The sequence below is a fragment of the Cuculus canorus genome, chromosome 3 (genome assembly GCF_017976375.1).
Source record: "Cuculus canorus isolate bCucCan1 chromosome 3, bCucCan1.pri, whole genome shotgun sequence".
Taxonomy (NCBI): Eukaryota; Metazoa; Chordata; class Aves; order Cuculiformes; family Cuculidae; genus Cuculus; species Cuculus canorus.
The window spans coordinates 37955358-37982015 of NC_071403.1; the positions used below are offsets into that span (position 1 = coordinate 37955358).

A 26658-nucleotide genomic window follows, 5' to 3' on the forward strand; every position below is an offset into this window, starting at 1 on the left:
ATTCCCATTGGGGCTGTGCTATTCACCCTGCTGATGACAGAGGATAAATAGCTTTTATTATTAGGCTTATAAAGCTTTTTACACAGAAAAAGCATTCAGTAGATAATAGTGAAGAAATATATCCAGGCAGGTATGTTGTTTTGAAAAAGGAGAATCTCACAGCCCAGATGAGTTACTCTTTAAGACCATCAGAAATAACTGTTGACATAAACATTTACCACTCTACATGTGGATTATTATTTACTTTGAATTTGTTAATTGTGTAATCAGGCTGGGCCTGATTCTCATCTGATGCTGAGTCTAGCTACTCAGAGCAGTTAGTTATGTTGCTGTAGCAGAGGTTCTCCAAAACTACTGCATGCTCTCATGAGGTCTGCTGGTCAGCAAACACTGTTATTATAGAGTCATTGAATGGTTTGGGTTGGAAGGGACCTTAAAGTTCATCTAGTTCTAACCCCTCTGCCATGGACAGGGACACATCCCACTAGATCAGGCTGTCCAAAGCCCCATCCAACCTGGCCTTGAACACCTCCAGGGATGGAGCAGCTACAGCTTCCCTGGGCAACCTCTTCCAGTGTCTCACCACTCTCACAGTGAAGAAGTTCTTCCTTATGTCTAGTCTAAATCTGCCCCTCTCCGGTTTATACCCATTGACCATACTCTTGTCACTGCAAGCCTTTGCAAACAGTCCCTCTCCAGCTTTCTTGTAGGCCCCCTTCAGGTGCTGGAAGGTCTCTATAAGGTCTCGTGAGAGCCTTCTCTTCTCCAGGCTGAACAAACCCAACTCTCTCAGCCTGTCCTCATATGGGAAGTGCTCCAGTCCTCTGATCATCTTTGTAGCCCTCCTCTGGACCTGTTCCAACAGTGTCCCTCAATTGCAGCTGACATTTGGAGCTGGACTCTTTCTGCTCCTTCATTTTCCCCAAGTACTGATTTAATTATTGATCCCAGTCTTTTAAGGCTGCAACCTTGAGTTACCTACTGAGTTAATGGGAATATGGACAGAACTTTCTTACTTAGCATTAATCTTAGATATACAGTACATTGCTCAGTTCTATAGGAAAGGAACTGGGATGCAAAGACCTGATGAATAAGAAACAAATAATTATAGAGTATTTTGCTTGGAGAATTGTTTATATCTTGCAGCCATTTCTAGTGTGCATTTCAGACTATGAAGATTGTGGACAACAGAAGTTTAAACAACAGATAAAATGAACAGAAGCATTTGTGTGATACTACTTTTCTTCAGAAATGGTATTCAGTAGGGGTCATTACAGTGAATGGAAACAGCTCCCAGGACTCCTTAAAACATATTTACACAATAGACCTCACAGTACTTGAGTACCTAGTCTGTTTAATTAGTGGTATTTAAAAGGTTTAATCTGTGTAATCAATATAATTTAAAAGGTCTATAGCTTATATTTGTAAGTGAGTATGTTTGCTTTGTCTGAGACATAATTTTAAATTACTTCATATTTTCATGGGTTTCTTGCTGGTTTAAAATGGGCAGCTGCCAGTGAAGAATGTCTCTAAGAGAGAGTAATTACATCTGTACTAATAAACTAGACATGCTCAGGGCTGCTCCCTACTGCTGGAGGGGCTACACCCTGGCTATTAATGTTTTGTTATCCTGAACAGATAGCTACATCCCAAAGAGCATTTTGGGAATGTGGCTGATTTGTGTTACCTTTGAAATTGTTTGGGAGAGTACTAGGTGGCTTTGACTGACTCTGTCAGTTTCACAGTATAGGTAATTGAGTTCTCCTCCTTAAATGCTTCTAGGTACTGTAAATGCCCAGTACAGACTCCGCTTGGGTTTTGTAAAACATTATTTTGTGTATCTTGGTGTTTCCTCTGGTACATTTTAATAAGTCAGGGCCTATTTCCACAGACAGCGATTGTGATGTATACCTGATGCAATCAAACTAGCGTGAGTGCCCAGTGAGCTCAAGTGAGTGAGCTGTATATGAAGAGCATTGCGTTGCAGACAAATTGCACTCACCCTTGCAGGCTGATACGGCAGGACTGGAATGTCGCAGAGTTGAGCTGAGAAGACTTACTTGCTATTAACTTTTACGGATCTTTTCAGTGTTAAGTGTTTGTAGTGATGACATGACAGATCTTGCATCGAATAAATTGTCTGATGCTTTTCAGTGCTTGATGACACTTTGAAGTAGCCAAATGCTGCAGCAGAAGTGCTGGAGTCAGCTGAAACTATAGAGAGAATTTAGAGAGGCAGAATGAAATTACTTAAGCTGTTATGTGACCAAGCCATTGGGGTTAATACTTCTACTTCTACAAAGGCGCCGTGGGACTTAATGCAACCAGAATCGGTCAAAACCTCAGTTGCTTTTTTTTTCTGCTGAAAGCTGGCAGCGTGAGCGAGCACACCAAGCCTGTTCACTTGTGTTGTAGCTTTGGGGCAGAGCTGCGTCTAAAGGAGAGGAACCAGTTACTGAAGTGCCAGCTGTCATGCAGCACTGTGGCTTCCACCTGGAGATTAACCTGCATGGCCTCACTTTGCAGGTGAGGTCTGTCACAGTCACACAACTGGGCCGCGAAGCTTCCAGCAGTATAACAGCTCGTAAAAACAAAGCAATCTGTTTGAGTACTGAGGGTGTCTTGGGACACATGGATAGCGCTTGCCTGTAATTTATTTCATCATGTAAGTCTACACAGCACATCTGCATGAAATTCAGTTTCTGAATCTGGCGTAAGCTTGCATTTTGTGTGATTATGGCAAATAACAGAGTGGGATCTGTTAGTATAGCTCCAAGGTTCTGTGTTCATGTGCACAAAAAGGGCACTGTAGTTCTTTTAAAAGTTGAAGGGGAAACATTATAACTTTTGACACTACAGCCTTTCTAAGAAGAGTCACATATTTTTTATCAAGAAAACGTTTATTGAAAGTGTCTCCCTTCCAGACACTGTCTCTTTCTGTAGACAAATATCAAACGGGTCAAAACTGAAATGTTTTGGTTTGGGAAGGCTGCCAGTGTTGAGTGGAGCATTCAGGCACCTCACGTCCTCATTTACCTCTAGGCTGTATCTATTCCTGTCTCCAGGAGAGACTACTGTGCATCACAGGACAAATATTTCAACCAAATAATGTTGTCTTTTTAAGAAAATGGAAGCTTATAGCACTCAGACTACAGCTCCTAGGGCAGTAGTAATAGCTAGCAAGCATTTTGAGATCATTCCCTCCCCTGTTTTTTACCTAATTTCCTCCTCTCCATCCTGTATTTCAGTGGACTCAAATTCTAAGGTTGCCTTTGCCTTTTGTATACTGGCAGATTTAGCTGCTGAATTCTTATTGTGAAACATGCTGCTTTTAATTTTAGTGCTGAAAGGCAGTAATGGGTATGATGATGCAGGAATTTGGGTTCAGAAAATGGAAGACTTGTTAATGCTTCAGCTATATGTGAAGATTTATCAGCTGGGCTCCAAAATGAGCAAAGCTAACTGGAGTACTGATGTAAATTATCTATTTCAGTAAGTACACAGCCAGGATCTTTAATGGCTAAGCATACAGCTGGTGCCTGATGTCTAGAATGTGGCTCAAAACGTTGTTCATTCAGGACGAGAACAGTTGTTATAGATCTATAGAGCTACAAGGTACGCATATATACAAATCAGCAGATTTCTTTGCCTGAATTACCAAAAGCAAAGGTAACAATACAACACATTAAAAATGATCTTATGGTTATTCCTAGTGGGATTTATTACATTTAAGGACATTTAAATGAATTATCTCTGCATTTCTTATTTCCCTGCGTGCTGGCAAAAGGCAGCCTGTCTCTCTGTTGGCAGCATTTGGCTGATAAATTGGCCCCTTGCTTGATCTGTTTTTCCTTTTTTTTTTTCCTTGCCTCTATAGCTTATTCTAGTGCTTTACCTTTTAATATGGTAACATCAAATTTGCTCAAGGTCTGTGAACTAATGTGGATTAAAAGTCAGGCAGCAGCAGCTCTAATACATAATTGATCTACCGGTAGGACACGAAAAAATGATTCTGCTTCCTAGATAGAAAATGCCTTCTTTTTTTTTCTGTCCTACAGTGATAGTCTGAGCTCTTAAATCTATTTTAAATTAAAGTGAATAGGCTACTGGAAACTGACAAATTATCCATGGTAGTAAATTATTTAAGAGATTAATTTGATGTTTGGGGCATAATGATCTTTATACACAGACACACATTCTGTTTGACACATGCTTTTTATATTTCAATGCGGTTCTGTTCATTGGCAGTTGAAAATACCTTATGTCTGTACTTACATGTCTGTATTTGTCTCTTGCTGAGACCTCACACCTGTTAGTACCTAACAGAAGATTTTGCTTGCTTAAACTATTTTTTATAGAGGTCTGAGAGCTTTGCGACATGTTCTCCAGATGCCATCAACAACTGCATCCCTTTCGAATGGACAGGTTGGAAAAGGCCATGTCTGCTCATATTAACATTGCCTCTGATTTTGCTTCAGCTTGTCATATGTCACTTTTCTTAGCTGCGGAGGAATGGCTCCTGACTGTTCAGTTAAGTGGGGATAGAAGCTTGTTTAAGGTCTAATGTTTAATGATATTCTCACTGAAGTGAGGAGTTTTGTGTTTTCAGGCTCCTTTTGAGGTAACACATGGTGGTCACAGCAGGAGCCTGTAACCGTAGCATGAATGACAAGTGGATGATGGTTGCACTGTTCTGTGTCGAATAGCATGTATGTGCCGGGTGGCATGGCATGGTGCAGCGCGTGGTGCTAATGAGTGGGAAGCAAGCAATGGCCAACAGAGTGTCTCTCCCATTAATTCAGCTCAGGTATACCATATGTCATCGTCCCTGTACTGGGGATTTAATTTGCCTGTTAGCATCTACCACTAACATTGGAGTGACAGTAGTATAATAAAGCAGAATATTTAAGCCATGCTGTAGAGGAGGGTTGCAGTTCTGAAAGCTGCCAATTAGAAAAGTAGAGAGGAAGGAAAGGGAAGTAGGATGTTTTTGTGCGCATTCTTAAACTGTCCTTAAAAATAGGTTACACTGTTTTAGTATACTGCATTTGGCTTAAGATTCTACAATTTGAGTAACATTTTAACAGTACAGTAATAAAGATTTTACAAATTATTGTTACAATCATTCAAAGATATTACATATGCAACAGCAATATCTTTTGTTAAACAATTTTATATATGGAAAAAGACATACTTTGAGACGCAGCCACCCTTTATTAGGTCGATAGAGCTCGGACTATAGCGGTAAATAGTCAGTCTCAAAATGGAAACACATTTTTTCCTGGAGATTTTGTTAGTGAATGGAGTTAATCTGAGTGTTGCAGGCTTTTCTTGGTCTGTGATCTGCCTGTATTGCCCTCTCTGACATTTCTAAAAAGCTGGGCTCACTGGTGGATGTTGAACAAGAAAGAAGTCTGTATTTCTGAATTTGATCTTCTAGCTCCTTAGATATGAATTTTCAAAAGTTCCAAAAGTGTGATTTTACGATAGACTCTGCCATCACATTTTTTCATTAGTGGCACATACTAGTAGTTCAAAAAAACATATTAACTTTGTTCTAGGTATAAGTCAAATAATTGTTTATTTGCCTAGTTGTTGTGAATCTCTGTTTTTTACTGGCAGGGTTTCCTCTACAGCGGCTAACACAGATTTATCCATGCTTCTATGGTTTTAAAAAGATAGGGGCTGATGTCTGAAGTTGGAATTCAACAACAATGATTTATGATACTCCAGAGTAATAACCAGAATGACAGTTCTCCCTCAAACAATACTGAAACTTCTTGGAATCCCAGGAGCATTTTATATGTGTGTACCACCAGCAGTTGTTCAGCAGTGCAGAAGAGTAAAGCTGATGTGGGGTTACCTCATAGGAAATCATATCTTTTCAAGCACCTTTGTAAATATAAAGTGTAGCTGAGCAGTTCAGACTGATGCTTTCTTGAAGCTGAAAGGCTGAAATAAATCTCCATTCTGTACTATGACAAAGATGTCTGAACACTTTTTGGAATTGAAAATAGTTTTGTACTGCCAGGAACTGACCCCTTGAAAATTTGTATGCTGCATAGTTCATGATACCTCTACTTTTAATAAAATATAATACTTATTAATGGATCTCAAGTCAGTTATTCAATTTCTCCAGTAATTTAAAGCTTAATTATGCTACATTCCAGATCTCAGTGGCTGTCCTCAGCTGATTTTTCTTAAATCACTGACCTTCCAATCTTATAGTTCAGTTCAATTCTCAGGACTCTCATTTCCATAGAGTGACAGATTAAATTTAGGCAGCTAAAACAATTACTGCTCTTAGTGCCTATTGCAGTGATGGAGATTGATTCCTCATAGTTTGAGAAAACATGGCTCATGAAATAAGTCTTGAATCACTACAAGTTTCAGTTTATTTTATTGTTGTAAATTGAAACTGGTGAATTGGTAATCCAGTTTTAATGCATCCTGTCTGAAACCGAGAGCTGCATTTTTGTAGGAGGCTTGGATACTAAAATTGCAAGCAACAGTTCAGAAGCTCTCAATTTCCAGTGAAAAAAGTGAGTATTCTGGTTGGAGAATCAATATCTTTTAACTCAGTAACTTTTTGGCACTACAAAAACAGTGTTGTTTGAAAGGTGCCACAACAAGGAAACTTGCATTTTTTCAGTATCTGTTTTCACCCTATCAATCTTCAGACATGTGCACCCCATTGCCTGTACAGGTATACTGATATATCACTAAGAATAATCAGTTTGATGTAGCTTATTGCAAATTTTGGCTGAAGCCAATCCAGAATTAAAATTCTATAGGCTAGCTTTGGTTCTTCTAGGAAATTGTCAGTTGGGATGATATGCAGAAATTCTGTGGAAGGCATAGAATTTGGTATTTGCTTGCCCTATTCTAGTTTAGGCCTGAAAAACCAGTCTTGACAAGTGAATGTAAAACATGGGTCTTCCATGTAGGAATATTTTAGATTTCAGTTTTCCTGCCTTTCTGTGCAAGTTTTGAAAAGGGGCATGATGAATATGTTTTTCTCTTGTGCATTGTAGTAATTTCTCTGTATTTGTCCCTGAAATAATTTTAATTACACCTCTCTGTTCTCTTCTGCTCCTCACTTTTATCTTATTTCTGTGGTTTCTGCCTTGTCATTGTTTCTTTGAATCTTTGCTTTATCATTATCTTCAGGTTTCCGTTTTTTTCTTCTGCTGTGAAGGAAATGTGACATAGCACAAGAGACCACATTTTGGTTGAATAAACCTGAACAAATAAATGTAGCTCCCCTAAGGCAATTCTAGATAAGGTGCTATTTAGTCTACTTACATTTGGAAGTGGTCAAGCACAAGGTAGAGGCTGTCTGATAACTACCGATGCTCCTCTTTGAAATGACCTCAGGGTTGTGGGAGGCTTTCTCCATGCAGACAAAGGCATCATGACAGTATTCCTGTCAGGGGTCCCAGTTGAGAGAAAGGGCTGTTTGGGCATCAGGATGGCCTCAATGACTGGCCAAGGGTGGTACAAGCTGAGATGCTGGTTTGGCATTTCATCTTCTCTTATACAGTCCCTGACCAAAGATTTTTGCCTTCAGCAATCTGAGTATGGCATTTTTATGAACAGTAATTTCCAGCATTATTTTTATTTTGCCAGCATTATGAAGTATTGTTACTACATGTAAGCCCAGGAGTTTGCAGTACAGTGTTTTTTCCTTTTGTCTATAATCTTAATCTAATAAGACATTAACAAGCTGCCTGGAAAATGGATTCTTTTTCTTTCCCTTTGGGAATTTCCGTAGAAGAAGTCAACATCCGATAATTGCCTATTTTTAAGAATGATTTTTCATCACAGGAAAAGCAAATAGTATACAAGAAACTACTTCTACTATTTATCAAGAAACTACTTTCTTACTGTTTTTTTCTAGCTTTGCCAATTTGGAAAAAACCATCATGCTGTGAAAAAGTCTTGTTCCTCCCCCCCCCCTTATATTATCTCACATTACAAATGAAGTGTTACTTAGAATTAAAAAAGAGACAGTGTTGGTAGCTGAAGACAGAATTGTCCTTTGAAAACAGCAGTTTTCATTTCCTCTTTAAAATTAAAGCCTTCATTTTTACAGGTTCAAGCTAAACAAATGAGCCATGGGAAAAAACTACCCAAACCCCTAAGCCCTGTCAAAACAAGCAAAAATTGTTAAAATATTTTCACACAGTTTCTAATTAAAACTTTTTAAAACGCCAAGCCGAAACCTCTTGAAGTTAATTTGCAAAAATAAAGTAATTTCAAATGAAAATTTAAGCAAATTATTTTCTTTATCAAACACATCTAATTAAAAAAAATGAAAGCAATCTGAGCCCTTTGTCTGAATAGTGGAAGCACAAAATCTATGTAGATATTAAATTTTATTATATTTATAAATAAACATGCAGACTCATGTGGTCAGATGGCTTTTAAATCCCTATCTACCTAATTAATTTAACTGATATATAATTTTTATGAGTAGTGTATTGAAATAAAAGATGGAAGATTACTTGAAACGAAACCAGATACTTCAATAAAAAGAGCAGTATTCTCACTGGATGGATACCATCTCTCTCTTCTCATCTCATTCAATTTAATGTATTTCTATATGAGCTGTAAGATAAAATGACTAAGAGAAATGAAAAGGATGACTGCCAATAGTCAAATTACTTCACTGGAAGCTTCTTAGGTAAATGACAACATCCAGTTCTAGATAATTAAATCTTTTTTTGAAGGAATGTCACTGAATGATGTTAGTTTGCCTTTAGGTAGTGCCATTTTGGTTGAACACAGTAACATAAATTTATTTGGGCATTTTTTGTTTGTCTTAGAATTGGTTCAACATTGTTTGATAAAAATGAAAAGCTCAAGCCAGGACAGTACAGCAATGTAGACTTACTGAGGGATCAAGCAAAATTTCACAACTGTTGAAACCTGAAAATTTGTTTGGTTCTGAACCTTAATGAGCTTTAACACAAAAGGACAGAAGTGAAGTCTTCTGTTGTTACAAACTGAAGCTTAGCTTCCTCATAATTTAGTAGTCTTTGTCTCAAAATGAGTTAGGTTGCTTATACCCCTCCCAGATTTTTTTGATGTTTGGTGATTCAGAGCTGTCTATTGCTTTCCACTCTAGCCGTGTTCATGGTGAACTCCTCATTTGTTTGAGTGTAAGCATTGTCTTTTATTTTGAAAGGGTCTTTCCTCATCTCTTGTTCATTCTTGCTTGTATGTTTATAGGTAGCATCTGCCTTCCAGTATTTGGTTCCATAAAGAAAGCAATCAAAAATCTTTTAAACTTTACAAATACACTTTTCAGTCTCTTTATCATCCTACCATGCTGTTTTTTCTATCATTATACCAGGCCGACCTGTCAGCCTCACCTCTCTGACCTGTCAGCCTCACCTCTGTGCCTGGGAAGATCATGGAACACATCCTCCTAGAAGCTGTGCTAAAGCACATGGGGGATGGGGAGGTGGTTAATGGCAGCCAGCATGGCTTCACCAGGGGCAAGTCCTGTCTGACCAACCTAGTGGCGATCTAGGATGGAGTAACGGTGGCAGTGGACATAGGTAAACTGATGGATGTGATCTTCCTGGACTTTTGTAAAGCCTTTGACACGGTCCCCCACAACATCCTTATCTCTAAATTGGAGAGATATGGATTCGATGGGTGGACAGTACGGTGGATAAAGAAACTGGCTGGATGGTCATGTTCAAAGAGTAGTGGTCAATGGCTTGAAGTCCAGATGGAGATCCGTGACAAGTGGTGTCCCTCAGGAGTCCTTATTGAGACCCATGCTGTTCAATATCTTTATCAATGATATTGACAGCGAGATTGAGTGCACCCTCAGCAAGTCTGCAGATGACACCAAGATGCGTGGTGTAGTTGCTGCACTGGAAGGATGGGATGTCATCCAGGGGGACCTGGACAGGCTGGAGAAGTGGGCCTTTGAGAATCTCATGAGGTTCAACAAGGCCAAGTGTAAGGTCCTGCACCTGGGTAGGGGCAATCCCCATTTTCATTACATGATGGGGGATGATGTGATTGAGAGCAGCCCTGCAGAGAAGGACTTAGGAAGGATGTGGAGCTGTTGGAACAGATCCAAAGGAGGCCTACAAAGATGATCAGAGGGCTGGACAACCTCCCATACAAGGACAGGCTGAGAGAGTTGGAGTTGTTCGGCCTGGAGAAGAGAAGGCTCAGAGGAGATCTTATAGCGACCTTCCAGTACCTGAAGGGGGCCTACAGGAAAGCTGGAGAGGGGCTATTCATAAAGGCTTGTGGTGACAGGACGAGGGGGAATGGGTATAAACTGGAGAAGGGCAGATTTAGACTGGACATTAGGAAGAATTTCTTCACCATGAGAGTAGTGAGGCACTGGAGCAGGTTGCCCAGGGAGGTTGTGGATGCCTCATCCCTGGATGGAGCCTTGGGCAGCCTGCTTTAGTGGGATGTTCCTGTCCATGGCAGGGGAGTTGGAACTGGATCATCTTTAAGGTGCCTTCCAACCCTAACTATTCTGTGATTCTGTGATTCAGTATAGCCCCAGTCTAAGTTCATCCCTTCAGCACAGGTGATCAGTCTTGACAACCAAGCTATTTTCTTTTGAGACATTACAACTACCCATGTCATGGATGGATGCCTGCAGGACCTTTGGTATTAGAAATGCCTTGTTCTTTCATCTCTTCAGTGAAAGTTACAGTTTGGGAGCAAGTTTGGGGGTTTTCTTTCCTGATGTTGACAGCAGTGGCTCTTGGTTCCCCTGGTAATTCAACTCCTGGAGTATTAGGGAAGTGAAATATTCCTTCTGATCAGAACTTTTACTTTCTGTGATCTTCCATAGTTTCCTCATTAACAAGCTAAACACTAAGTTTAGTTGTGCTGCATCTTGTATCAGATAGAATGTTTCAGTGTCTTTCTAGCTGTTCTAGTGGAGCTTTCCATTATGAAGATACTATTTTGGTTCATCGTAATGTTTTTTTTTCCCCTCCCCAAAGTGCCTGACTTTTTGGAATAGCTGGAGGAGACTTGAATTTATTTTCTTCAGGAATAATTCTTAAGTGACATTTAAGATATTAATAATTTAATAAGCTGTCTTTGAACTTGCAATTTTTGTTATGAAGATACAGTTTTCACAGTTTTGACTCTGTAGCCTCTTGTCGCCTGCAGATGCTATGGCCTGGATTCATCACAGCACTCAAGTGCAGCCTTAAGTAAAACATGTAAAGCGTGTTCATTATATTTGTCTAGACAGTTCTTTGAAGGATGCCTCTAGACTGTCCACAAAAGCAGTTTCACTGCCCATAAGGACAGCAAATCCTCAAACATGACCCTAGAGCATATGTGCCCAAACACTCTCACAATGTTAGTGTGTGGCAAGGACCTTCCAGATGGGCTATTTGCAGGTGATGGGCAGTATGCTTAGGAAGCCCTGATATGGCTGGAATATCAGTGCACCTTTGGGCATACAGCATTCCCACTGCCTTTTGAGACTACGCTTCTAAAAGCTGTGCAAACAATTTTAGCTCCAGTACTGATTACAGCCTGAGTTGCTAATTCTTTGAAAGTAGACTTCAGCATTTTAAATGTACATATGATAACCTAGGAGTGGAGAGTGCTGTGGGCTTTAAGAAGTTATTTAATTTTTCATGTTTGGTAATGAAAAGGGTGGGTCATTTTTCTTATCTCAATGATAACATTTCTGGCATGACTAAGAAGTCTCACACTGATTTTCAGTAGGAATTTTGCACTTTCCTTTCTTAAGTACTGTTGAAAATGTCTTATACTAGTTTTGCAGTTACTACACGTGCTATACACATTTCTCTATGAAACCCTGAAGCTGGCTTAGGTGATGTCCAAGCCCAGCACAGAGCTGGATGCGGTGTCCAGCAAGTAGAAACCTGGCTTCTTAGCGTGTTTCAAGGGCAGTAGCTGTGACAGCAGCTATGTTCTTGGAGAAGAAGCTTATGGAGACAGATTGTATGAATTATGTGTGGCAGAGAGTTAAAACTGCTGTGCTATGGGTCAGCAGATCCATGTAATCAGAGATGGAAATTGAGTGAAGCAGTTTGTTTGGGATCATTCTCCGATGCTGGTTTATAGATGTTAAAGGAAAGATCATTTACTGCTATGCAGTAGCCCTGTCCTGCAAATAGTAGTATGGGAGTCTGTCTCTTCTTTGGCAGCTCACTATTAATTGTTCCTTGTAAGCCTTGTATCACAGGGCCTGCGGTCCCTAATAATAACTACCTGCTTGCCTGTGTCTGTTGTGACCATGTCCCAGCTGTTCATTAGAAGCGCACTTACATTGTGTTCTGCTGCTAAAAAAACGCCCACACTGTATATATAGAGTTAGTTCTTTTTAGTGATTTGGTAATACCCCATCAGATTTATTACTTTTCCAGTAAAATGTACAGCTCACTTCACGGCTGATCTCCACTTCTTGCAGTTTTCTGGCATGGGATTGCTTTTACTTAGAATTCGTGTGATTCATGGGTTACAGACTTTCCTGTTGAAGTGCAATATGTCTAGAGAGGCAGTTGTGACTGCCACCACGCTTGTGACTTAATCTATGTAAAAATCCACAAGAATCGGTGATTTGGAAGAAATTCCTACCTGCTGTTTGAGTAGGATGGCCATCTGTCTGGCAAATCCCCATGCAGAAGCCGGATAAGGCTGAAAAGTGACAGACAACCTTGTAACACCTGTTTCTCCAGCAGCTGAAGTTGCTTATTTGACTTTTTTTTTTTTTTTCCCCTTACCAGGTGCTGTTGAGATGCAGTTTTGAATCTGCATTCAGCAGCTTTTGAATCCTAGTACCAGCACTGTGTGCAATGCAGGATCATTCTGACCAAATCAACCTTTCTCTTTCAGGGCCCAAATTTCTTAATTATACCTTAGGAAGTGCTCCTGAATTTGAGCACCTCAGTTCACTCACAGGAATTGTTAAATACCCGACTTCTTTAGACAGTTCTGGAAAATGCCTTTAGGCTTGCTGAAGAACACTGAGACAAATTGGCTTTTAATATCGAGTGATGTTTTCTATTTGATGATCGTTACACATATATTCATGACCCTCTGTGTAAATGGATTCCAAGATTCAGAAAAAGATAGTGCAAGCATCAAAGGAGTATTTTCTAGAGATACTCCTTTTATCTGCTAGAAATTTAAGGTCTTTATAAATAACCAAGTATTGACAGGTCATCCATTCTGAGCCCACATCAGAATACAAATACCTTTGGCTCTCTGCTCTGAATCTGTGCATGTGTGAATGGCCTATTGACATCTTCTCATTCACAGATTTTCCTCAGTTTCTGTGGGAGACATTTCATAAATTGGTGTGTGTAAGGTTTGGGGCAATTGCATTAATTTAAAAACTTATAAAATCACACAAGAAGGCATGAAGCCAGGAATAGCTGGTTTGCTTTGCTATGTTCTAGTGCCTACATAATAAAAAGCATTTGACCCACGTGAGGCTTAACACAGTTACCATTCCAGAGTTAACTCTGAAGATATCTTCAAAGACATCTAGATGAAACTAGCAAAAGATGCCTGCTGTAGCTCTGATGTGTGGTCTTTGCATAATACACAGCGTGCTGCCCTGGACTTCTTTACTGGGGCCACGATAAACCAAATAAACACAACCTTGAGCAGATGAATGGTATTGCCTACAACTAAAGTTTAAGGTTTCATCCAATGATTTATCCTTCCTAATGGATTTTTTAGATTGCTGTGATAGGGACATAATTTACTGTCTTTTGTACATCAGAGGTCATGTTCTCAAAATGGTGTTTGGGGGTTTACAATACTGAACAGGGTGAGTTACGTGTCAAATTATCAACCATCCTGGTTGACATTAGTCAGTGCTGACAGGAACTAGGCATTTAGCAAGACAAGGCTTCTGTGGCACAGTCTTGCGATAGGATTGCTTTATTTCAGTGCTGTTGTTAATCAAATGTTCCTGGAGAAAATCTATAAAATAGGCTGTTAATTGTATTATCTGTTGTGGCCAGCCAAATGTTAGTGGTGTGTGTTCTAGCTGTCATCCTCCCTGCTGGTTATTCTTAAGGCATTGCCTCCTTGATAGAAAATATTTCATCCAATAGTCCAGTAAGTTGTTGCAGTTTGTAGGCAGCTGGCACCCTGATTTAAAGACCCCGTGGGTTAAGAGTGCCTGGCAGTATTTGAATAGCACTTTTGAGTGATGCAAGTGACTTCTTCCAACTTCATTATCCCCACAGCTCTGTACACATTTGCAGAAGTAAGGAGGTTGCTTTGTACATGCACTTTTTCAATGTATATTCCTAACTGGAATCGTTTCATTAAAGATTCCCTTCCTACGTTTCCTGCCTTCCTTATCTGACAGTTCTTGATTGGTTAATATAGCTTGTGCCTTTCTTTTTTTTTTTTTTCTCCCTTGGCCCTTATCTTGCTCTGTGCAGTATACTTCAAGTGGTGCTTTGTGGATTATATCTAGACTGTTGGATGCTTCTGTGTGCCCTGCTGTCCTGACTCCTGAAGGGACAATATATGTCTGTTTTCACAGAGTGCCACGTCTAACCATTTGATGCCTCCTTATGAGCCTCAGATCCCACTGACACACATCTAAAGGTGCTTTTACTGCATTCACAAGGAAGGAGGAGATGTAGAGAGAGATGTACACGTCCTCGTTTGTACCTGTACTGTCAGGCCAGAGATTGGAACTGCTGCTCCAACAGTGGACCACGTGTTGAATAAAATTCGAATGAAAGCCATTAATTTAATAAGTCTGTATGCCTAAATAATGAGAATATTTGGACATTACCCATTAAAACAAAAGGGGACGTGTCAATTTCCATGCCTGTTTATGCCTCTTGCTTTCTTGCTCAGTACTGCAACTCTAGGCAACACAGGAGACAGCAGTAGCTTATTGCATTGTTTGAGCAAAGACAAAATAGGACACAGAATGAATTTCGCAATAGTATTCCAGGACAGAGTATCTGCCCTCTTCAAACTGCTAAAACCTCCAGCATATTCTCTTGACTTAGAAATTGAAAATGCAGATCAGAATCTTTCCTAGCAAATTGTCTGCTCCTTGTGTTTTTCAGTAAGAAAGAAGAAAAGTCATTGCTTCAATATGGATAGGCTATCCTTACATTTAAGCTCGCAGAAGGCCTCTGACTATGTGATGAGAATTGATGTCATGGATATTGCATTACAGTTGATGCATAATACTTAAAGCATTCTTGGTTTTATGAAATATGAATAATATTTGAGACATTTTGAATAGTAGTTTAGATCTACATTTTCTTTTTAAGGTGGAAATGAGGGATATTTCTAGCTCTTCAAGACAATGGAAGAGTTGAGGTGGTTGCTATTACAAATGAATAAAATCCATACAAGTGGAAAAGAGAAAAATATGTTGCATATATGAGTTATGGGCAATTTGTAAAGCTTCGAAGCATTTCTGGAAGTTAGAAATGCCATACCTATATTTGAATACCATAGGTATCTCAGCATGCTTACACACCACTCTGTCCAGGGTGTGTTGCTGCTTTATGTGAAAGGTTGGAACTGAATGGAGAGTTTTGAAGAACATTTCTTCTTGTTTAAAGTTCATTATTAAAGTAAAAGCATTCAGCATAAAAAAGTTATTTGATGCATGTGCAACTTCTGCTAAGAGTCAACTCACATTGTATGTATTTATTTTGTGACACACAGGACAGTTTTCCAGCTCGGTTTGGAGGAATACATTTCGTCAATCAGCCGTGGTATATCCATGCCCTCTATACAGTTATACGGCCCTTTTTAAAGGAGAAGACACGAAAAAGGGTATTCTTCTGTTTAATTGTCCATTATCTGGCGGTTGTAGTCAGCAGATTTATCGTGCTATAATAAAGTAGATGTTCACAATATACCAGCTTGCTGGTATGTTTTATAGCATATATGAAAGTATTTAAATACATAGCATTGCAAAGAGTACCTTTAACTGTTTTAGAAACTTATACAGCGTTACCCTTTAAGGACACAGTGATGCAGTCTACTTAAGTATATTTTAAATTGTAAGTGTATGCTTTCTCTTGGGTTATATAAAAACATATCATCAACAGTACAGTTTCTATTAAGATTCTGTTAAATTTCTGTTAAAATTACATTTGTGTCTTTCTTTTAAGAACAAAGACAGTGAGTATGAAGTCCTTTCCTAGCGCAATTTCCTTGACATTTGCATGAACTAAAACACACAGCTGGTATACAGTAATTTGCAAATACTGATTTGAATGAAATCCAATGAAAGGAAATTTGTGTACATGCATCTGTGCATGAGCACAAGCAGTCTCTGAGACTGTTACTGAATTTGCAGCGTTTGCATCAGTGCAATTAAATTTGAGCTTGATGGTGACAGCACATAGAATGATATTATTTTGGTAACAGGAAATTTGTCATCCAGGAAAAAACAATCAGCATCACATACAAAGACACTCCAAATAATGTGATAGAATTTTTTAACGGGATCAGCTCTCTAAGCAACACTGTATTTTCTTCCTCAAACACAGTTTACAAAGCCACAATGATCCTTGGTGTTTAGGTGCTTTTTACTGACAGGTTGTGCTTGAGAGGGCCTTGATATTCACAGATTGAACTATAGAGTACAAAGCCTTTTATGAAATATCTGTTATAAATATGCAAATGAAAACTCATTTTGCAGGATTCAGTTGCACTCCATTGACTACAGTTCCAACAAAGAACATTGTAGTGCCAGTTATGTTTGAGGCCTTTAAAAGACAAGTGCTGCTTATGCATTACCAGGGAGTACAATACAGATCATGGGTGTGTTGTAACATTAAAAATAAGTGACAAGACAGTTGAACATGGGTGCTTATCAGTTGGCATCTAAACTTTTATTTAGACACCTGAATTAGTGGCATATATTGCTACAGACTCTGACTTTTTACAACTGTTGTTGTCAGGAGTGAATACCTGTAAGTAGTCAGGTGGCTAAATATCGATTTAAAGTCCAAAACTCAATGTCAAAATGTGAGAGTTATGCCCAGCATGTAGAGTATAAAATCACCTTTAAAAAAACCCATAAGAGCCACAACAAATGACTGTAAAAAGAACTTAGACACAGTAGAATTCTCTTCAGAGTTTTATTGGGCTCATTATTTATCTATTGTGTTTATCTTGTATTATTTTATACTTTTTAATATGTCTGGTAGATTTGCAGCTGATAGCTATATTCAGATAAATATAGTACTAGGCATGTATAAAAACAATTGCTAAGTGAAACATTCAGTTGGAGAGGTACCATAAAACTGATTACCATTGCCATTAATGTTCTAATGTTTTTCTTTCACATTAAGATAAATTCCTTTTTGAGGTGGAAGAACATTACTGTGTTTGTATGGTCATATTATTAAGCTTCTTGTTTCTGCAGCCGATTGAAAGATTGCTGAAATAAGCAATACGAGGCAAACATATATTTGGTCTTTTTATCTTTCTGTCTTTTGAATTTAACTCTGGTTGAAGAGGTGAGCTTGTTCTGAGTATGAAGGGAGTTGTTAATCACTTGACTATGAACTGTGCCATGGCACTTACTCCTAGTCCAAAGAGTGAATCCTGGCCTGCCCATTTTTCCTGCTAATCTAGAAATAGGTTCTGTGAGCTGTCTGTAGCCATACACTACCGCAGGCTAGTGGAAAGTGTGCAGGTCCCTAGTATCTGTGGGAAAAGGCTATCCAAATCCAGAGGTGCTCTGTTTCTAGTGCTCATCCACAACACAATCCAGGTCTCTGAGGAGAAACAGTATGATTAACTATAAATACAAATATTCATATACATATGAATTATATTAATATACACATACAGAAAGGTAAAGCATATCTCAAAAGAAATCAGTCTACTGAAACATTAATGGTAAGTCTCAAGGAGTCTATCAACTATTCCCTCACCATTGACAAAAGAATTATTTACCGTTGTTATTTTTTCTTAGAGGAAAGCTGGGGAGAGGCTCTTTATCATGGAGTGCAATGATAGGATGAAGGGTAACAGTTTTAAGCTGAAAGAGGGGAGATTTAGATTAGATATTAGTAAGAATTTTTTTACTGTGAGGGTGGTGAGGCCCTGGAACAAGTTGCCCAGAGAAGTCGTGGGTGGCGCATCCCAGAAGGTGTTCAAGGCCAGGGTGGGTGAAGCTTTGAGCAACCTGACGTAGTGGGAGGTGTCTCTGCCCAGGGCAGGTAGGTTGGAACTAGATGGTCTTTAAAGTCCCTTCAAGCTCAAACTGCTCTATTTTATGATTCTGTAATTCTACAATTCTATGAGTCTATGATATCTTGTTAAGTATGGATCGTAGTTACCGGGATCACTTTATTAAGGAAGAAAATCTTTCTAGTGAAGTTTTTATTACATTGCACTGTTTATCTTATTTATAGAACTCACTTCTGGATACCTAAAGTCAATATATATTCTTTAATGCATACAGTGAATATGAATTTTATTCATTATTTATGTTCTTGCTTTATTCACTTAATATAATTCATGGGTTTAGGAAAAGCAAATAACAAAAGATAGGCAGCCTGTCTGTCTAATCATTGGTCTATCTAATTACATGACATTAGTTCTTGCCCTCCTTAGGCCCCTTGTCCTGCAGAAATTTCAGGTCATTTAGGCATTAATCAGTTTGTAGGTTTAGGAACATACTCTGGTGATACTTAAGGCACAGGCAATGTGTGTTTTAGTGGCCATCTCTGTTAGCCTAACACAGCCAGAATGTTGGAACTGTACAGTATCCTTTAATAATGATGATATAATATGAGCTTTGATGATTTTTGTGATACTGCTTTGCTTTTACCTATGTAAATCCAGATCTTCTTGCACGGCAATAACCTCAACAGCCTGCATCAGCTAATACACCCGGAGATCCTACCTTCAGAGTTTGGAGGAATGTTGCCCCCCTATGACATGGGGACGTGGGCAAGAACACTGCTTGACCATGAATATGATGATGACAGTGAATGCAATGCGGACTCCTACAATGCTCCTGCAAAAGATATAGAGAAGGACCTTTCTCCCAAATCTATGAAAAGGTGGGTAAAAAGTACTGTGGTTTTGTAGTGTTAGTGCGAAGTTAACATTTGTCTTCCTTCTCTTTGATGAAGCTGCAGGTAGTTCCCTCAGTTTATTGTGTACAACGATCTTTTTCCCCCCTTTCTTATGAAGGTCACTGTAGATTATCTGATATCTCACTCCAGCTTACAGTAAATGTTAGAGACAGTGCTAGCACAGAGTAAATAGGGGCCACTTACCCACCTGGGTGGTGATGATAGCTCTCAACTTCCTCCCTCTCACAGCCCAGTGCCTGATATCCACCAGCCTGCAGGTGCCAGGACATTTACAGCACCTGAACTGATGTCACAGTGACTGTGCACAACATGAGAAAAAGTAATGAGGGGAATCAGGACAAAAATCAGTGCCAACCATTATACTAGAGTATGGGAAACATCCTGGTGTTCTAGTAGTCTTTTTGAGAAAATACCACATAATTGCTTGCTGAATTATACCATTCAAGATCAGGTAAAGTCTAGGGAGAGGTTAGTTACTTTTCCAGTAACTATGAAAGTGGTGAGTTGATTCACTTGGCGGGAGTGTGTGTATAAACCTGGTCCAATCTAGCTAGGGAAGTAGAAGAGAAAGGGGGAACGTTACAGCACGGCGATAGAAAAGATTGAGCAGGGCAGCAGAAGTCAAAGTGCAGGTCATAAGGAGTGGGCCTAGCAATGAATCCAAAAAGAACAAGCAGGGCAGAAACCAATATATAAAGTCATTAAAATTAAGTCAGAATGTGTGAAGCTGAGAATTTAGTTTCAGGAGATGTCGTCTGATGCAAAAGGGAGAGAGACTCTGGAAGCAGTTCAAACAAGATGAAATATTTTCAGACGCTTCAGCCAGGAAGATAGCTGGAAAATATTCCATAGATTGGGGAGGGCAATGTGCTTTGAAAAGGAGATGTTGATTGCCATAGGAATAATAATAACTGAAAACAAAAAGCAGTGAAGTTTAATGATTTTGTGTTGAAAAAAACCTACAGTGCATTGAAAGTGTGAAATAGCAAGAGACTGGATGGGAATGAACTAGGGTAAGGAGAAGTTAAAAAAGACCCTGAGGCCACATGACAAAGATGCAGTTAACACAAGTAATGGAGAAAATGGGACAGGGAAAGGGGAAAAGTGAGCTATATATTTATATGTAATTTGCACATAATACAAGAATAGTACAATAGAGAAGATGTCTTGGAGAGAAGGGTGGAGTTTAGGAGCTGAAATGGAGAAGTCTTACTGTTGCAGAGTGAAGTTATGAGAGTAAATAGATTCATCCAAGGATGCAACAAAAAAACTACGAGAAAAGCTCTGAGAAGACCCTTTTGAGCAGACTTTTCTAGACTATCCTGGGCAAGCATGTTATTAAATTGGGAAAGCAGTGGATTGACCAGATTCTTCAGTCTTTCTTGAAGAATGCTTTCTCACACTTTCCTATTTGATTCTCATGTAACTCGTGCTTGAAAAATCCATCATGCAGAGTTACGTGTCAGTACAAACTTCAAACTGACATTCTTTCAGTCTGGGTTAGCTGACAGCGTAGGAGACATACTGCAGAACATAATCATATTGAGATTTGTATCTTCATAAAATGGAACTAAAATGTCCTCCCCTACTTTGCATTCTTTTTTAGTTAACACATCTGCAATGCCTTCTGGAATCCTACTTCTCTGCTATTGGATATAAAAAATGCTATGTAGATTTACTGTGCTAGTACCAAGTAGAAGAGGATGATAGTAAGATGGACAGAAAGTCCCCGGACTCTGATGTATTATGTGCATGTACTGTGTTAAAACAGAAATAGAAGAGTTAAGTTAAAACAGATAAACTCTATTTCATTAAAAATTAAATTTTGCTTGAATGTGGCACCAGATAGGTTATTTCTCTTAGTTTGAAACCATACTCAGAGTGGTATGTTACTGCAGAAGATTTTTAATATATATATATAAAATGACAGTAAATCAATGAAAAGTGCTTAACATCATAGAACAAATTTCACAAGCATCTAGCAAATCTCCAACAGTTATCTTAAAATTAGTTTACCACTCTGAAAAATTATTTTTCCTAAACTAAACCCCTGCTAGGAATTAATTTCTTTGTTACTAATCTTTGCCCGTATGTGAACTGGAGATCTTGAACTTTCGGTGCGTCCATCCATAGGTCTCATGGCTGAGGCACCCAGCTGGAGCTGCAGGATCCTGCATCCTGTTTTCAGCTAACCTGCAGGGCAGATGTCTGTGTTGATCAGCTTTGCAAAGTATCTGTGTGGCTTTGGTTCCTTACCTCTACAATGGAACTTTGCAGTACAACTCTGTGCTACTGTGTTTTGTGAGAATTTATTCAGTAACATCTGTCAAGTTAGTTGAGAGACATAGATAGAAGATAGATGTAAACAAATGTTTTTCCTTTTGTATACCTTTAGTCATGAATTTCTGCTGAATGGAATGAAACATGACAGTAAATGTTGATTTAAAACTGAATGAAAACGTTTTCTTGTTCTTCAAGGCAATTAGGCTCTTAAGTTTACAAACCGTAGGTCAGGGGATCAGGGTTTGTGTGGTTTCATTTTCACATCTGCTGTGGCATCAAGGAGTATGAAGGCCCCGGGGAATCTGTGGCCAGAACTGCCTCACTGGAAATTTGAGGCCAAGTTTTCAGTTCCCTGTATGAAAACTGGAAACCTTGGCTATTCAGACACTGGCAACCTAGGAGAAGGCTCAGTCTCCCATTAGTGCTTACATTCAATGGAGAATCCCTGGAAATTAGTATGCTTCCACAACATTTTTATCTTGATGAACTGCATTTTCCAGGAGTACAGCTTCCCATCAGCATATTTTCATTCAGCTTTGCCTTGGCGTGGTAACTTGTGAAGATTTTAAAAAAGCATTTTAAACTCAGTGGTTTAGTTTTCTGACTAAGGAACTGACCAGTGTTCTAGATGAGGGTGATTGTACAGCTTTATTTAAGAAATTTTAATTATGTTTATTGCAACAGAGACGATCAGATTTTTAAAGCTATTTTTCTTGATTTTAGCATTAGTAAGAGCATGCGGTGTTATTAGAAAACATCCTGGTGTTTAAAGTTTTCACCTAGGCTTTAATTCAGTTTTTTTTTTTGCTGGTGTTCTTGAAGGTTTTCTTTAAATTTTTTGAGAAAGACTGAATTTTCTCCTGATATCAACTTTAATTCATTGGTTTTAGTGGATGATGTGAGTTTATAAGAGTGGGGAGTTGACTCTGTGATGTAACTTTCCAGATGGGGAAATCTGTAGCAATGCTGCAGTCACAGTGATGAAAAATAGATGCCTACGTTGTAGATATGTACACATGCTCTAGCGATCTTAAATCTTCTTTACAGAAAGGAGGAGAAACAGACATTTCTAGCATGAGATTCGTCTCACTAAAGGGAACATCTAACAAGGGTTGCTTTTATTGTACCACAGAAGTATCTGAGATGAGGCGAGCTAAGACATAGGTGATGTAGGACCCCATCTTAACACTGAGGACTTTGTTTTTAAAGGAGCATTTTGATTTTGCTGGAGGTTGAGGTTTCCTCTTTTCCCCTCACACATGGCTGTTGCAGGGTACCAGTACCAGTATTATACTTCTGCGCTGAATCAGAGAACCTGGAGGAATATTACAGTCATAATTGACTTTGCTCTTATCATCCCTCTCTCTGCTCTGTTTAGTTACAGAATCACAGAATCACAGAATCAATGACCTGAGTTGGAAGGGACTGAGAAGGATCATTGAGTCCAAATCCTATCCCTGCATAGGACAACCCCTAAATTTACACCATGTGTCTGAGTGCATTGCCAAAATGCCTCTTGAATATTGTTAAGCTTGGCACCATGACTACTTCCCTGGGGAGCCTGTTCTAGTGCTCCACCACCCTCTGGGTGAATAACCTCATCCTAATATCCAACCTAAACTTTCCCTGGCACATCTTCCTGCCATTCCTTGGGTGCTATCATTGATTGATAGCTAAGCTGATAAATGAGTTTGACAGATGCATCCGTTGCTCTAGAAATCCTGCTGGCCATAGCAGGATTCCCTCGTGTTGGTGTAGGATCTCACACTGTTACATTTGAGTATTGTTCAGAAGAGGAGCAAGTTGTGCTTCCAGGTAATGCCATTATTTGCAGTCTACCATTAGCCAGATGAGTGGCTGAATTGTACCTTCTTTACCAGCCTGGTCCCATATAACCTCCTGGCAGAAAAAGTCAGGGCTGAAGTCAGTACAAAAGACAGCTTAGTTTGCCCTCTGTTGAGTGCTGAGGATGAATCCTGTTTCATGGAGAAAATAGAATCCACTGTATTGCACTTTTTGCTGCTATGTCCACAAACCAGCACTGAGCCCTTTAAAGCCATGTAATCACTTCATGAGGGTATTTTCTGACGATTTACAATGATCAGATGCTTGGGTAATGCTGTACCATTATTTTTAAGCACTGCCAGGGATTAAATAAAAAAAAAAAAAAAAAAGAAGCTGAGGTTTACCCTCATTTGTCCGTTTGTCTTGATCTAGAAATGTCAAATAAATGTTATTCTTCTGCAGGTCTCAGTCAGTTGTGGATCCTGGGGTGCTGAAACGCATGGATAAGAGTGAGGAAGAAAACATGCAGCCTTTGCTTTCACTTGACTAACAGTTCCTGAGCATTGGACATGAACTGAGGTGGAAGGCACTGCCTCTCAGCAGCAAGCAAACCATTGGGAGAAAGTGTACCAGCTGGAATCCTATTTACTCTTGATAATGTAGCATAATGGCATCAGTCAGCAGGTTTTACTATTCTGCCTGAATTCTGGATGCCCTGGGGTGAAAAAGAAGAGGAGAAAAAGGAAAATAAAATTAAATAAAAAAAGGGGTAATCAATAATTTATTCTGTAAGTGCCAACTCATTTGTAAATACAATATAATCTTCGACTTTGACTTTGTGAGTTATGGTTAAGAAATGCTATGGATATGAGTGACTATGAAATATGTCAGTGAAGTGCACCATAAAAAAGAGAAGAAAACGTGTGCACACTTATACACGCACACACATGCACACAGAGAAATGCATACCGGACAAGGAAAAATATCAAAGCCAATTAAATGTCCTTCTCATGGGAAGCCATATTGCAGCTAGTATATTGACTGCTATTTTGTTTTCTCTCTGCAATGCTCATGTAGATAAAGAGATAAAGAGGGAATATAAGAACTTGGAGATGCTGTAATCAGTTGAATATTTCCTAACTGTAGGAATTAGTTTCCCAAATAACATGGTGGCTTAGGATTGTGAATTAGCATAAATCATGTAGCATTATGAAAAAGATAACAGGTGAGTGGAACCAACTCTTTGGCAGCTTTGTTATTTGGCTGTATGGATCTGAGAGATTTCTTCCTTAACTTTTCATTTACAGTTCACAAGTAACCTGGTTTGTTACCCTAATCTGGGTTTTGTAACGTGGGACACATTGGAGTTACTTCTCTTGCATTTTGCGTGCACATCAAGAATTTTCCCAGAACTCTGTTCTCCCTTGGAATGTGAAAATTGTCCTCTAAATCTAGTGTAACAACCGGTATTTGAAAGTAAAGCCTGGCATCAGAGGTTAAAAGTTAATCACTGAATGAATTCTGTACACTGGGAGACTGAATACATATATATATTTTTACCAAGCTCAGACAAGCATATAAGGTGACATTGTTAGATAAGTATATTTAATTGAAGGTTTATACAAGAAATCATACCTATTCAATGTACTTAGATATATTATAGATTGTATATTGAGACAATGTCATTATTAATATAGTAAAACTTTCCATAGAACAACAGCATCCCACTTCAAGTGAGGATTAATATGAATGAGTTGTAGTCAACCATCTCAGCCTATCCGTTTAGGACACTTCTGTTTTGTTTGTAGTGTAACTGTATATATTGAACATGTGCCATAATAGAGAAATACATTTGCCATAATAGAGAAATACATTTTACCTCAAAAGGACAACATGCTTCACTAGGTTTTGGGTAAATCAGCTGAAACACAGGGACTGTGTCATCTTTATGTGCTGGCTGATGTGTGCAGCCTGTTGTATGCTGAGGCAAGAATGTATTTTCTTATTAGGATTTCACTCTGCAATCAGAGTGAGAAGACGCTGAGTGGCCATCAAGACATCTGCATAGTTAGAGGCATTGTAAGAGCGTGTCTGGGCAATGCAGGGATTAGTTAAGAACACACTGACCGCAGTGGAGGAGATGGCTTACAGCAACCCTCCTTCCCAAGTGCCAGAGTTTAAAGAATTTCTTCCATCACTTCAGTCATCACTGAAGTTTTAAAGTCACTGGTTTTAGGTCACATCTCCTTGCCCAGGATGACTGCAGCTACAAGATTCAGTAGACTGAGATAAGTTAAGAGAGAGAAGAGAGTGAAATCTTGGAAGCGTGTCATCTCAGAGTTTAGCTGTAACTCCTTTGGTGGCAGCTTTGGTGTTTCTCAGGGCTGAGACAACCCTGTCTCTTCTGGCGTCACCCTTGATTAGCCCAGGCAGCACACAGATAAAGCTTTCCTGCCTCACGGTTCATTAGCAATGCTGATAAATAATGTATGCCCTGACGTGCCACCACATTGCAAGAACTTGTCCGAACAAGTCATTGCCTTTCTGCTCCGCTGTTTTCATGATATCTGTTATGAAACGCAAAGAGAAAACACATGGAGCCTGAACATCTTTTCAGTCTGTCCTACAAGTTATCAGTAGTGGAAACTGCTGTAATACTACTTCTATGGTTTGAGAGATTTGAAAATTTGATGAATTCTTAGATCCTATTTATTCAGTCCTATTTTTCACATACCTTGTAACATCATAGACAGGTGAGATGTGTCTCTGGAGTTTGCATAAGTGCCATATTTGAATGTATGTTATATATGTCCACATTTATGGTTAGTAGACTAGTATGTTGCCATTGATCTGATTTTTAAATACTTATCAGACAAAACTCTAACATCAGTAGAAATTTTCTTCTTGTAAGGGCTTCATGACTGGGTTAGTGTTTCATATGTATGCAAACTAACACAATGGTGATCAAAATCTTCATGGATGCTTTTGCATACATGGGCCAAACCATGGTGTAAACCATTACAACACTGATTTGAGAGTACACTGTCTGTCTGGTGAAAAAAATGCAAACACCTCTTACATCCCTACAGAGCAACTTTATATGAAAATGTAGCTTCTCAACTGTATGAGGCTTAGATTTTTTTTGTTTGCAAATCCTTTATTTATGCCCTTAGCTGTAATTTATGTAATTTTTTCTGATGTCTGATTTCAACTTCAAGTTAATGAGTATTAATATATTCTTTCCAGAAAGTGAAAGTAGGATATGTTATAATTTTGTGTAACTTGGACCTCATCTTTCACCAAGAACAAACCTACTTTTTGAAAAAGATCCTCACTGTTAAAGAGTTGGACTACAGGTCTTCTTGGCTGCAGCTTTTATTTCACTGAAGCAAATACTGACAGTTGTGACATTGGATAAGAATATGAAAATGGGTAAGAAAAATAACTATCCTATACATGTTCTCAGTATTCTGTGAAGGCATTTCTCTTTTAC

General features: G+C 38.9%; 1 protein-coding gene across 1 annotated transcript in view; it reads left to right on the forward strand.

Annotated features, from left to right (window-relative positions):
• The window catches only part of CLVS2 (clavesin 2), a 52037-nt gene extending 27306 nt beyond the window's left edge, over window positions 1-24731 (forward strand). Inside the window, exons 3-5 of the mRNA XM_009557246.2 lie at window positions 15697-15807; window positions 18841-19061; window positions 23628-24731. Coding sequence (XP_009555541.1) covers window positions 15697-15807; window positions 18841-19061; window positions 23628-23715 — 420 coding nt within the window. The 3' untranslated portion in view covers window positions 23716-24731. The remainder of the gene's footprint in view (window positions 1-15696; window positions 15808-18840; window positions 19062-23627) is intronic.
• Window positions 24732-26658: the final 1927 nt, after the last annotated feature.